The sequence below is a fragment of the Ochotona curzoniae genome, unplaced genomic scaffold (assembly GCF_017591425.1).
Source record: "Ochotona curzoniae isolate NIBS_2020 unplaced genomic scaffold, NIBS_Ocur_1.0 scaffold_4506, whole genome shotgun sequence".
NCBI lineage: Eukaryota > Metazoa > Chordata > Mammalia > Lagomorpha > Ochotonidae > Ochotona > Ochotona curzoniae.
The window spans coordinates 48,021,115-48,035,737 of record NW_024467119.1 but is presented as its reverse complement, the minus strand read 5'-3'; the positions used below and the strand labels follow the sequence as shown (position 1 = coordinate 48,035,737).

The window sequence follows — 14,623 nt, the reverse complement described above, 5'->3', positions numbered from 1 at the left end:
CTTCTTTTGTCTTGTGACTAACTTTGAAGTTGAGTTCAAAGTGCATGTATGGTTGGAGTAAGTGAATGACTGGTGTTTTCTCTTTAGCGTACACACATGGAAAGCCATTTACTGCCTATAATATGCTACATTAGTGCCTACAATATGCTACGTTAGGTGGATTTAACCCTGAGTTATCTAGTTTTTCCTCAAGTAGCTTATCCTCTTGATTTAGAAAATTGGTGTACTCTTTTGCACTCGAGCATCAGTGCAATTCCAGAGTTTTGCTCACGTCGGGTAAGGGATCATTGACAGAGTGATTTCTGGGCTGGCACCATGACTTAGCAGGCTAATCCTTCGCCAGTGGCACTGATATCCTAAATGGCTGTTCTATTTCCAATTCAGCCCCTGGTTTATGGCCTGAGAGAGCAGTGGAGGATGACTCAAATCATTGGGTCCCTACACACATGTGGAACACTCAGAAAGAAGCTGCAAGTTCCTGGCTTTAGATCTGCTCAGCTCCAGTGTTATAGGCTCTTGGAGAGTGAATCAACAATTGGAAGATCGTTCTCTCTGTCTCTTCTCTGTAAATCTACCTTTCAAAAAAAAAAAACCAAAAACATCTTTTATATAAAAAAGATTTTCTTACAGATTTATTTTTAAAGATTTATTATTTATTTAGAAGATAGGATTACAAAAAGGGGAGATCAGAGGATTGGGGTGAGGGAGGGACAGAGAGAGAGAGACAGAGATCTTCCATCCACTGATTCACTTCTCAAATGGCTGCAGTGGCTGGAGCTAGACTGGTCAAAAGCCATGAGCCAGGGGCTTCTTCCAGGTCTGCCATGTGGGTGCAGGGGTCCTATCATTCATTCCATATTCTGCTGTTTTGCTCGGCATTTTATCAGGGTGACGGGTTGGAAGTAGAGCAACTGGGACTTGAATCCTTGTCCATTTGGGATACTGATACCATGGGAGGTGGCTTTACTCACTATCATAGCACCAGACTTAAGATTTCTTTAACTATAAAGAATATTGTAATAGCATACTTATATTAATATTTAAGATATTTATTACAATAAATTATATAACAAGAGACTTTTAAACTCTAAGATAACTGCTATGGATTGCTTACTCATAAAAGATTTTTCTGAAAATCAATAAATCTTATTTTTTAGAGCAGTTTTAGGTTCTCAGCAAAATGGAGCCAAAAGCACAGATTTCCCATAGATCTCTTCCCTCACATGAACAACCACCTACACTGTGGTCATCTTGAATCACAGTGGTGTGTTGATTGCAGTCAATGAGCTTGTGCTTGCACACCACCCACATTCTGTGTTTACAGTTGACTCCTGGTGTTGTGCATAGGCTTTGACAAACATGTGATGTCATGTTTTGAACATTGCAGTATCTTAGAGAGTTATTACTCTGCCCTAAACATTCTGGGTTGTGCTTATTCCTTGCTGGCTTAATCCCACTCTGTAGTAACCAGTATCTTCTTATTGTCAACATTTTGCCGTGTTCAGAATGTCATATAGTAAATCACATAGGAGATAGTCTTCTCAGATTTGATTCTTTGACTTATTAATCATTTAAGTTTCCTTCTTGGTTGCTCATATTTGCTAATTCATAATGTTGAATATTTTCCCATGCTCTGGGTGTTCCACAGCTTATCCACTTAAGTACTGGTGGTCATCTTTGCTATTTCTACCTTTTGGCAATAAGGCATGAAGTTGCTGTAAACATCTATGTGCAAACTTTTATAGATGTGGAGCATGAAAGTAGGATCATGTGGAAGGAGTATATTTAGTTTTGTATGAAATTGTCATAGCCATGATATCTTCCTTACTGGCTGTACTGTTTTTCATTCCCATAAAGGATGAATAATTCTGTAACTTCATGCTGTCCACAGCAGTTGGTGTTCTGAACTTTGGGCATTTGGCCATTCTAATGGGTGTGTTATGGTGTCTGTTTGAATTTCCAGCCAGTGATGGCACTGATATGGAACATCTCAAATGCTTCTTTGCCTGCTCAGATATTTTACCCAATTAAATATTATGTGTCTTCTAACTGATGAGTTTTGAGAGGTTTTGGGTTATTTCAGGTAAGAATCCTTTATCAGATACAAATTTGCAAATTATCTTGTCCCACTTGGTCTTCCTATTTTCATGATACATACATATTTTTTTATGTATTCCATTAAGTCAGTTTTTATTTTTAGATCTTGTTTGAGATTTTGCTTTAGAATGTTCTTCTCTCTTTCAGCATTAACATTTGCAAGAATGTTTTTTTTCTTATAGCTTTATTTCTTTATTTTTCTTGTAACATTGTACCTTATCTGAAATGTACTTTTTCTCCTGATTTGAGATAAGATCTCAACTTCTTTAAAAGCATTATCTTGGTTTAGACACAGCCAGGTCAAAAGTCAGAAGGCTGATTAATTCCTCAGGTGCCCACAGCAGCAAGGGCTGAGCCAAGTTGAAGCTTGGAGATAAGAACTTAGCCTAGGTAGACAATGAAAGTGGTAGAGACCCAGCTGCTTGAGCCATCAACAGCTGCCTCCCAAGGTCTACACAAGCAGGATGCTAGAATCCGGAGCAGAGCGGGGGGGGGGGGTGGGGGTGGGGTGGGTGGGGGGGGGGGGGTGGGTGGTGGGTGGGGGGTGGGGGGGGGGAAGGGGTGGGGGGGGGTGGGGGGGGTGGGGGGGGGGTGGGGTGGGGGGGGGTGGGGGTGGGGGGTGGGGGGTGGGGTGGGGGGGGGGGGGGGGGGTGGGGGGGGTGGGTGGGGTGGGGGGGGTGGGGGGGGTGGGGGGGGGGGTGGGGGGGGGGGGGGGGGGGGGTGGGGGGGGGGTGGGGGGGGGGGGGTGGGGGTGGGGGGGGGGGGTGGGGGGGGGGGGGGTGGGGGTGGGGGGGGGGGGGTGGGGTGGGGGGGTGAGTGTGGGGGGTGGGGGGTGGTGGGTATTTGTGGGTTTTGGTGGGGAGTGATATATGTGGGTAGATGGATTGGATGAGGGGGTGTCATCTATTTTATAGTCAGTTTAAGTTTTATTTATATTTTATTTTTATTGGAAAAGCAGACTTAAAGAAAGGAGAGACAGAGACAAAAATCTTTCATCACTGATTCACTCCCCAATAGTTACAAAGGCCAGAGCTGAGCCAATCTGAACCCAAAGCCAAGAGTTTATTTGGGACTCCCATGCAGGTGCAGAAGCCCAAACATATGGTCTGTCCTCCTCTACTTTCCTAGGCTGCTCAAAGAAAGCTAGATGGAAAGTATAGCATGACGGATATGAGTTAACGCCCACATGGGCTGCAGGCACTTGAGCCAGTGTGTCAGCCTACATCCCCCTGCCCTTTTTTGGTGCAATTTGATAGTCTTTCTTACACAGTAAGTTATTTAAAATGTGAAAATAATGATTCTTTGGGTAATTACTATGATAAGACTTCCCTTTATAGCTCTTTCTATGTTCTTCTCAGTGTGTAGACTTAAAAAAAAGAGTTGCTAAAATTTAAAAGCCGGTTATGATCTGTGAAAAGTCTCAGTAATGATACCATGGCATAGTAGGCTAAGTTTCTATCTACAGTAGGAGCCTTGTATATGGGTGGTAGTTCTTGTCCTAGCTGATGTGCTTCTAATCTGGCTCCCTGGGAAAGCAGCAGAAGATGGCCCAAGTGCTTAGGCCTCTGCACCCGCATGGGAGACTCAGAAGAAGCTTCTGGATCCTGGCTTCAGATTAGGTCAGTTCTTGCCTTTGTGGCTATTTGGGGAAACAGTGAATGGAATATCACTCTTTCATTTCCCTTCTCTCTATAACTCTGATTTAAGAAAAAGTCTCAAGAAAGTTTCATTAAAATGTAAATGAATACTATTATAAATTTAGTGACAAAAAAAAAAAAAGGCCATCATAGATGCTGGTACCATAACATAGTAGGCTAAACTTCTGCCTGTCATGCCGACATCCTATATGGGTGCTGGTTTCTGTCATGGCTGCTCCACTTGTGACCCAGCTTCCTGCTAATGGCCTGGGAAAGCAACAGAGGACAGCCTAAGGCCTTGGACCCTTGCTCCCATGTGGAAGACCTAGAGGAGTCTCCTGATTTTTGGTTTTGGATCAGCTCAGCTCTGGCCATTGCAACCATTTGGAGAGTGAACCAGAAGATGAAACATCTTTCTTTTCCTCCCTAACTCTTTGTAAATTTGCCTTTCAATTAAAAATAAGTAAAGTAAATTGTGAAAGAAAATAGCAGCCACTGTCTTTTTGTTGGTATTTGCAGATTAAGACACAGCTTGATGTACTGGCATCCCATATCTGAGTGTTGGTTTGAGTGCTTATTTGGATGTTTTAATGAACGCAAGCCTTGTAAATGTTAACATTTTGCTTGCAAGTTTTGTAGGTGTATTTTAATTTATGAGTAAAACTCTGAATTATGAAAGATCTTAAAAGCAATGCTATAGGGTACATTTGGTCTAGCTTGTGTCCCATGTCAGAGTGCTGAGGTTCAACTCTTGACTTCGGCTTCCTGCTCCTGCTTACCTGTAAGGTATTGGTGATGGCTCTGGGAGTTGGGTTTTGACACTGTAATAGAAATTTGAGTTGAGCCTGCTGCTGCTGCCTCTGCTGTGGCTTGACTATTACAGGAACTGGGAGAGTGAACTAGGAATTTTTTTTTGGTTTTTTTTGGTTAAAACTAGAAATATTGCTATTGAAGTGAAATGATGTGCACATCTGATGATGTAATTATACACCTGGAAATAAAGTCTCTTCTTTTGTTCTTGGGATTAACCATATCGGTTAGTTAGAAATTAAACACTTATTTCATAGATATTATTCAAAAGGGAGACATCGTTAATCATTCAATGTTATATAAGCTTTATTTCAAATTTTAATTTACTGATATAATTATATCTTCTAACTTGACCCATTTTTAAGTGTATTTCAATTTATTAATTTTCCCGCCAATCTTTCACTTAAATTAGTGTTCAAGAATACAGAACTTATTTGAATACATACTAGTGTAATTTTAAAAAGTCATTCCTTGATGTATTGGATCATCTGATATTTTAGAGAAAGGGTAGGGGGTTGCTCTGAATGGTAAACATTGTATTGAATCTAAGTTGTTTTCTCGTTGTTGTTACAGCTATGAAGTCCTACACTCCATATTTCATGCTCCTATGGAGTGCTGTTGGGATTGTGAAGGCTGCCAAAATCATCATTGTGCCGCCAATTATGTTTGAAAGCCATATGTACATTTTCAAGACACTGGCTTCGGCCTTGCACGAGAGAGGCCACCATACAGTGTTCCTTCTCTCTGAAGGCAGAGACATCGCCCACTCTAATCATTACAGCCTCCAACGTTATCCAGGGATTTTTAACAGCACCACCTCTGACGCTTTCCTGCAGTCCAAAATGCGGAATATTTTCTCTGGGAGATTGACAGCTATTGAACTGTTTGACATACTGGATCACTACACCAAGAACTGTGACATGATGGTTGGCAACCATGCCCTCATTGAGGATCTGAAAAAAGAAAAGTTTGACCTGCTGCTGGTGGACCCTAATGATATGTGTGGATTTGTGATTGCTCATCTTTTAGGCGTTAAATATGCTGTGTTTTCCACTGGCCTTTGGTATCCTGCCGAAGTGGGTGCTCCTGCTCCGTTAGCTTACGTTCCTGAGTTTAACTCACTCCTCACAGATCGCATGAACTTGCTGCAAAGGATAAAAAACACCGGCGTTTACCTCATTTCCAGAATAGGGGTCAGCTTTCTGGTTCTTCCCAAATATGAAAGGATAATGCAGAAATACAACCTGCAGCCGGAGAAGTCCATGTACGACTTGGTTCATGGGTCCAGTCTGTGGATGCTGTGTACTGATGTAGCCCTGGAGTTTCCAAGACCCACTCTGCCTAATGTTGTTTACGTAGGAGGAATCCTAACCAAACCGGCCAGTCCACTACCAGAAGTAAGGTTTGCTGAGCACATTGGTCATTTTATTGAAATATTAAAGTCATTGTTGATTTCTGGAAGAGGTGGGATTGAATATCAGTTGGTAGATAATGCTACTGTAAAAAGCAACTAGGGCACACTGTGCCCAAAATTGTTATGTCTGTGGATTCTTTAACTCCCTGGAAGACATTCCTGTTGAGTGAGCTTTCCTGTAATACCTAGAGGCCACTCTGTAGATCAACAGAATAGCCTGAAGATGGCATTTGATTGATAAGTGTAGTATTTGAAGAGCTATATAATTAATTAATGAATAGTTAGACAACTAGTTTTAGTAAGTATTATTGATTTTGCTTTCCATGAACAGAAATTCCATTGTTGTGCCTCAGATAGCACAACTGCAGGTTTCCATGCTTAGATTAACATGAATCAAGTGAATAGAAGTTCTCTAGGAAATCATCACCACTAGAAAACTTATGCTAACAAAGGGAATGAAGTAGTGACTTTCGTCAAAGTAGGCAATCAATTAAATTAAACCAATAAAACAATGCTGCTGTTGTATGGAAACATTGCCATTTCATTCCAAAGATGAACCAATGACAGTTTAAGAAAATATATTCGCTCAATAAATTTTTTAATTGATTGAGTTATCAGTAAATCCACTAGTGTTCTCCATCCTAGTTTAACTTTTTGTTAGGTATCTCAAACTAATAGATGCACACATATCTGTCATTGTAGAGCCTTATCTAACCTTAGGATGACTTTCCAAGTTTAATCTGAACTTCTGATGCTATTTACCAGAAAGCTTGGGATTTGCTTCATGATTTTTGCTGTTGAAACTATTCCCACTCTTAATTCTGAAAATAACCACTTAGAATAAATTGTTATATTTTTAATTTCTTGCTTTGTTACCATATGCTACAAGTTCAATTGGTACCTTACTGTGGGATAAATCTGCTTTCCTCATAGATATCAGATAAAATAAATTGTAGATCAGGTTTTTAAGAGTATTAAGGTTATTATAATATACAAACTGTAGAGTTTTCTAATATATTTCATGTAACCTGGAAGTGTGGAAAGGGCCAGATGTGTGCACTGTACAGTCCTAGCATTTCAGATAGGTGAGGCATCTGGAGACTGCTGGTGGACAGATGCTCTCTAGTATCACCTGTAAAGGATAGAGATTCATTTTAGCTTATCTCAGCCATTCCAGAATGTGTCGAAGCCCATTGCAAATTCTTACACTGACTAGATCAGAATTTCTTTGTGATATATTATGCCCCTTCATAATGGTAAAATCAGATTTCAGAAATAGCTTCTGCATAAGGGGTTAGTACACAAAGCTATCTTTTCCCATAACTGCCCTTCTGCTTGCTCATTTTGGCTTTTGTTTGGTTTTTTAGATCTTTCATGATTTGAGTGAGAAAGCAATCAGTGATAAAGAAATAATCTTCTGATTGCTTTCTTTTTCCTATTCAGTTCCTATACGTCTTACTTGGGTTGCAGCAAACTTCAGTGACACAATAAAAATGACATTTTATGCTTTTATGTGTTTGTGTGTGTGAACATATGTACAAAAATAACAACAAATATATGTGTATGTGTACACATACACACACATATATATAGCACACACAAATAAGAGTCATGTATATATACTCATAGCCTTAAGAATTTCTTTTTCTCTACAATTCTAATTTATGTTTTCTCACATGGATTCTTCTGCCCTTTGATAGCCTAACCAGTTTCTCAGTTTTGTTTTATATTAAAAACATTTCTTGAGTGGGCCCTGGTGCTCTGTGTAAGTTATTACCAAAATTGTCTTCTGATTTGCTCTGCTTTCTGCTTTGACACTGGTCTGTCTTTGTGTGCTTCCCAGTTCTTTCTTCTCTTTTGACTGTAGTGATTCTTTTGATAGAGTGTTTTTTGTTGCAGCAATGGTTTGACAAGTTAGTCTAATCATCTTCACAGATACACATGTATGGTATGTGCATATTTTATTTATAATGTGTGCACATACATGTTAGCATTACTGACAGCTTGTCAGTTTCCTAGTGTAAAAAATATTTTCATTTCAGCATGGTATTTATAATTTTTCAATAGGGAATATTTTAAAAACAATGCGTCTTTTTCAGATATTTCTCACTCTGAAATATATTTTGGAACAAATGTTCCTAAACTAGATTTTATTTTTTCGCATGTTCAGCTATAATAACAACAAACTACTTTAGGGTCTAAAAATGCAAAAAGATACTCAAATGCCAGTATTAATGACAGGGCATGATTGTGACACTAGAACAGGAGGGTACAGGGCACAGCGTGATAGTCCAGCGGCTAAAATCCTCGCTTTGCATGCACCTCAATTCTATATGGGTGCCAGTTCTAATCCTGGCAGCCCCACTTCCCATCCTGCTCCCTGCTTGTAGCCTGGGAAAGCAGTGGAGGAAAACCCCGGGGACTTGGGACCCTGTACCTGTGTGGGAGACCTGAAAGAGGCTCCAGGTTCCTGGCTTCAGATCAGGTTATCTCTGGCCATTGCAGCCACTTGGGGAGTGAATCAGTGGATGGAAGATCTTCCTCTCTGTCTTTCCTTCTGTCTGTATATCTGACTTTCCAATAAAAAGAATTAAATGTTAAAAAAAAAAGAAATTATGGCAAATAACCACTGAGAACTTGGGACTCATTATAAGAGTTTCATTGATAATGGTTCTGGTATCTTAAACTGGAATATGTTGTTTAAGATGTCTGGAAATGATTTGACAATGGATTTAAGTCTCACTAGCTGGGATGATAGAGTAGAGAATTTCTAATAGACACATTAAAGAAGATTTCATAATACTTGAGGATAAAAATCCAGAGAGTGTCTAATCCAACTTCATTTATGTTGTGTTTTTCTTCAAAATACCTGGAGTCACACAATGGTTTCTTCATTTACTATCGGGAGTTGGAGTGGCTCAGCCAGGGTTTTATCACACATTACGCAGATATAGTACATTTTCCAACCATATTTTAAAAGAGATTTACTTATTTATTTATTGGAAAGGCAAATACACCAAGAAAAGGGGTACAGAGAGAAAGATCATCTGTCCACTGCTTTACTCCGCAAGTGGCCATAACGGCTACAACTGAGCCACTCCAAAACCAGGAGCCAGGAGTCAGGAGCATCTTCCGGGTCTCCCATGTGGGTGTAGGGTTACAAGGCCACAGGAGGGAGGTGGGATGGGTAGTGGAGCAGCTGGGAACTGGCGCCCATATGTGATCCTGGCATGTGCAAAGGGAGGACTTTAGCTATTAGGCTACTGTGCCGGGCCCTGCAAACATATTTGGTATCTAACAGAGTGTAGAGGTGTAGCATGAGAATCAAATGAAACCATACACACTGCTGCATTTTAGAGTCTTGGTCATGGAACTCAGTTGAAATGCTAATTTTGATTATAAAGTGTCATTGGTGTCGACTAAGGAAATATTATGCCTTGGCAGTTTGCTCGTTTTTAAACATGTTAGAAATATGCCTGCAGGAACTACTGTCTCGTACTATCTACTGTCTGCCTGAGCACAGGAGTAGATTAGAGATTAGCATTCGGGGTTGGATCATACCCAGAAAGGAGTTTGTCTCTATCTTTGAGGATCCATAGAGGACGTGGATGAACATTTTAAAGGGCTTACTTTGGCAAACAAGAAGGTCTCTAAACAGTTTCCTGTGTGAGTAACCCTTTGAGGAGTAAATGTGAATGAAAAACAGTGGCATCTGATAGGGAGTGAGTATAAGCGCTGCTGGTCTTCATAGAGAATGGAAACAATCATACCATCAAAGAATAAAACGCCTTTCTTAGGGAGTCAGTTCTTTGTGTGGCTTCAGATGGTTCAGGTGATCGTTTTCAGATGACTGCCCTCTGACTGAAGTCATCTGATCCATGCCCCTTTTCAGCTCCTGCAGCCCTGCACCCCTAACAGCACACAGCAGGCTGCACCTTAACTGTTCATCTTTTAGATGGCTCTCTTCCTAGCCAGAATGTTGCCACCTCAAAAAGCGGCACTTACTCACTTTGCACTCTGACTATCTGGTAAATGGTACGCATTCAATAAATGTTAAACATTAGCTGAACTGCATCAAATCGAAATAGTTGCCAAAAGATAGGCGATTCAGGTAGTACAACAATGTTGTAATGTTAACAATTGCCTGTTTGTTCATATTTTATGATTGTATACCATCCCAGTCAAATTCCAGGCTAACTTTAGAGTAGATTCCCTGATGTTGCCGATATTGCAAAAAGGGCATAAGCGTATATTTGCCGCTTGATGACCTCAATATGCAGCTGCACAGAGGTAATAGTGAGGACTAGGCCAGATGTCTGGAAAAAGCACTGCATGTGTGGCATCATGCGGTGACCCCCCAACAACGATTTCTTGTCAGATTAGAAGTGTTAAAAGCATCTTGATTTCACTACTTTGGTGGGCATTTTAAATTTCAGGGAAATTATCACGTGGAAAAACACAGATAAGAGATAAATGGATAAAAGGAGCAGGAGCCAAGGACAGGGTCAAGAGTTAACTCACTGTCATTTTGTCATTGGCCAGAACCCATTCCCACTAACACGTTTTGGAAAGAAGAAGACACCGAGCAATTGTGGGATTAGCCACTTGTGAGCAGATAAGTCTGAGAAAAGGAATGAAACCATTTAACAGTGGCTTTTTATATTCAGTATTTATTGAGTCACACAGAAACCATTACTTATTACATAGAATGATTGAAAGCTGTTTTCAATGTTTAAGAATTAAATGTCAGGTTATGGGACCAGAATTCCTGGGGTAAAAGATTTGGTCTGAGGCTGCAGCAGAAGTAGAAAATTAAGGCTGTTTTAATAGTACATATGAATCATTTAAAAAATTTTTTTCCTTACAAAATAATGTTAATTTTAAAAGTATATGCAGGGACTTCAAAAGTTGATAGAAAATAGAATTATAAGATAAGTTTAGTTTTTTGCAAAAGTATTTTAAGTCCATGTACACTTTTGGAAGATACATATTTTGAAGAACTTTTTGAACTTTTTCCTCAAATCTCAAAAAGTTTTATTCTAAAATAAGCCTATCTTTGAATTCAGCTTTCCTGGAGATGAAATTGTAATCAATATTTCATATTAACTAGAATGCTAGTTTTAAACAAATATTTTTTACAAATTTATTTATTTTTTATGGAAAGGCAGATCAGATTCAATGAGAGAAGGAAAGACAAAGATATTCTGTTTGCTGATGCACTCCTCAAATGGCCGCCATGGCGAGAACTGAGCTGATTCCAAGCCAGGATCCAGGGACTTCTTCCAGGTCTCACATGCAGGTGCAGAGTCCCAAGGCTTTAGGCCATTCTCCATTGCTTTCCCAGGCCACAAGCAGGGAGTTGGATAGGAAGTGGAGCACCTGGGACACAAACTAATGCCAAAATGGGATCCCAGTGCTTGCAGGATGAGAACTTAGCCAATATGCCATTGGGCCTTGCACAAATATACATTTTATTGCTGATGGTGGTGTTGTTGTTTTAAAGATTTAACTTTATTTGAAAGTCAGAATGACAGGCTCACTCCCAAGATGGCTACCACAGCCAGAGCTAGGCCAGAGTGAAGCCAGGGACTGGGAATTTAGTCTGGGTCTCCCATGTGGATGATAAGGGCCCAAGTAATTGGCCATCAGCTGCGGTTTAACAGGCACTTTTGTCAGGAAGCTGGATTGGAAGCAAGGTAGGCAGGACTCAAATGGGCCTTTTACATGGGATGCAGGTGTCTGAAATGCAGCTTAACCCACTGTACCATAATACCCAAATCCTAAATAAATACTTTTTTATTAAAGTATGTGTCTTCATCTGGAAAGTAATACTTCATTTTGTTGGTATGTGTATGAAGATCAGAAAACTGAGAACAAAGGCCAACATTGTGACATAGCAGGAAAAGTTGCTGACAGCATCAGCACCCCATTCAGGCGCCGGTGTGAGTCCTGGCTATGATATTTCCAATCCAGCTTTCTGCTAGTGTACCTAGAGAACAGAAATGATCCAAATGCCTAGGCTGCTGCCACCCACATGGCAGACCCAGAAGAAGTTCCTGGCTTTGGCCTGGCCCGATACCAGTCGTGACCATTTGGAGAATGAGTCAGTGCGTGGAAGATCTCTCTTTCTACCCACCTGTCTGTGAGACTATTTATTTATTTGTTTGCTTATTTATTTACTTATTAATTATTATTTTTAAATTGGAAAGTCAGATACAGAAAGGAGGAGAAACAAAAAGGAAAATCTTCCTTCACTTGATTTACTCCCCAAATGACTGCAATGCCCAGAGCTGAGTAGATCTGAAGCCAGGAGCCTCTTTCGGGTCTCCCGTGCTGCTGCAAGGTCCCAAGGCTTTGGGCCATCCTTAACTGCTTTCCTAGGCCACAAGCAGGGAGCTGGATGATAAGCGGGGCTGCTGGGATTAGAACCGGTGCCCACATGGGATTGATGCATGTGCAATGTGAGGACTTTAGTCGCTAGGCTACTGTGCTGGGTCCATAACCCTGACTTTCAAATAAATAAATAAATAAATAAAGCTTAAAAACTTAAGCAAAACATCCTGAGGATTGTAGTGTTTGGAATATACTAATAACTTAATTACTTCTACTAATTCTGAGGATAGGTATTCCTTATAACATGAGATCTAAGTATAAATGATAGATGTTTTTAAAGCAGAAATTTATTAAATCAAAATGTATTTTCAGAGCTTTTTTGGAATGATTGTATACTTTCTCTTTATTTCATAGTTAAGAAACTAGATTACTTTACTAAATGACTGTACAGCATGTAAATTAAGTTGTGTTAAAATTATCGATAGCTTAATGTTTAGTTCACTGATGCAGTAATTTTCTTGTTTCATTATTTAAACATTTATTTATATATTTGAAAGAATTACACAGCGACAGAGATAGAGATCATCCATTGACTGACTCACTTCCTAAATGTCTACAGCATCTAGGACTAGACAAGGTCAAAGCCGGGACCCAGGGCTTTATTTGGGTTTCTTAAGGGGTAGCAGAAGGCCAAATACTTGTGCTATCTTCAGCTGCTTTTCCAAGATGTGTTAGCATGGTTGGGAATTGGAACTGGAACAGTGGGACCTAAACTGGTACCCGCATGGTATGTTGACTTTGCAAGCTACAGGGGCTTGATAATGATCATTTCTTAAGCAGCAGTGTGGTTAAAAACAGCTTATAAATAGCTCCGTAAGTACTATGCTTGTGAGGATTTTCTGAAAAGTTAAGGGATCCAAATACACAAACAGTTCCAGAAAAGCTTAAGTTATTACAAAGTTTGAGGATTTCTAAAGACTTCATAACTGGTATTGTTGATGTTAAAACTTTTGAATTTTTATGAACCCTAGCAAGTTGTTCATATAGGCGTTAGTTCCAACACTGGCAGTGTTTTGCCAGTAAATGTTTGCTAGGAAAATGTTTTAAGCTGATCACTTTACAAATGATAATTTTTGTGATTATATTGCTATTTGCACCCTAGTTTTGGTATAATATTCCTCACAAATACTCCTACTCTCAGCCAAATGGTTCTGTTCTCTAATTTAAAACAACTACAGCTAGTTATTTTGTCATATATCTTTATTTTTTCTTTTTTGATGATTTGTTTATTTTATTTGGAAGAATTGGAGAGACAGAGAAAGTGATCTTTCATCCTTGGTTGATTCTCCAGGTGGCTTCAACTAGGCCAGGAGCCAAGCTTGTCATCTGGGTCTCCCAACGTGGGTGCCTGGGGCTCAAGTACTTCTACCATCTTCCACTGCTTTTTCAGGCACATTAGCAGGAAACTGGATCTGTAGTTGAGCATCTGTGATTCAATCCATTGAACATATGAGATACTGTCATTGCAGACAGCAATATTACACCACAATACCAGTCCAATCAACCGCCCCATAAGATCTATTTCTCATTGCAGATTTTGATATAATAGAATGAGAGCAGACTTGTTTGTGAAGAATGGCTGAAAGTGAAATTGCCTACTTCTTATTTTTTTATGGAATATTTTATATCAAAGTAGCAGATGTACAGGCTTTTCCACTTAAGTGGTTCTGGCTGTGACTCTGTTGAATAAAGCAATCAGCCCCATCAACATGAGGGTAGCCGTGCTTACTTCAGAGGTTTGAGTATCATTGACTTACCCCATGGAAGTTACTGCTCTTATGATTGTGGTAATTACTGCTATGATTAAGGATGAGCTGCAGTTACTGAATTGCTTACTCTTCCTAATTTGCTCATAGAAACTGAAAGAATGGTTTCGGGGGGCAGGGATGAAGGATGGGAAGGATGTGGAGGAAGTATCTATGATGTCACCTACTCCTCTGTTCATTTTAGCTGTTCAAACTTGTGATTTTTGACCTTTCCTACATTTTTTTCCCCACTGAAGTAGAAGGACAATGACACATGAGTGAGAGATGTGGTCTTTAGACATTTTGGAATGCTTTGTGCAGAACCTAATGGATGTATCTTCATAAAATGGAAAGAAAAATTGAAGAAATCACCCCACAATGCTTCAGGTTACCATCCACTTTTATCTTATTGATATTATTTGTGGTTTTTCAAACCTATAAATGGAGAGGTACCCAGACCCCCTGTGTGCTGGGTCTACCTCTGCCTTTTCTCCTTTCCTATGCTTCTCATTCTTGAGGGATGTTAA

General features: G+C 39.9%; 1 protein-coding gene across 2 annotated transcripts in view; it reads left to right on the top strand.

The window, feature by feature from the left end:
• UGT8 (UDP glycosyltransferase 8) overlaps window positions 1–14,623 on the top strand; it is an 83,670-nt gene that overhangs the window by 27,821 nt on the left and 41,226 nt on the right. Inside the window, exon 2 of one of the 2 annotated variants that reach the window (XM_040967051.1) lies at window positions 5,118–5,941. In XM_040967051.1, coding sequence (XP_040822985.1) covers window positions 5,120–5,941 — 822 coding nt within the window. In that variant the 5' untranslated portion in view covers window positions 5,118–5,119. Of the gene's footprint in view, window positions 1–5,020; window positions 5,942–14,623 lie in introns of those variants that run through there. The other variant, XM_040967052.1, reaches the window with a different exon arrangement.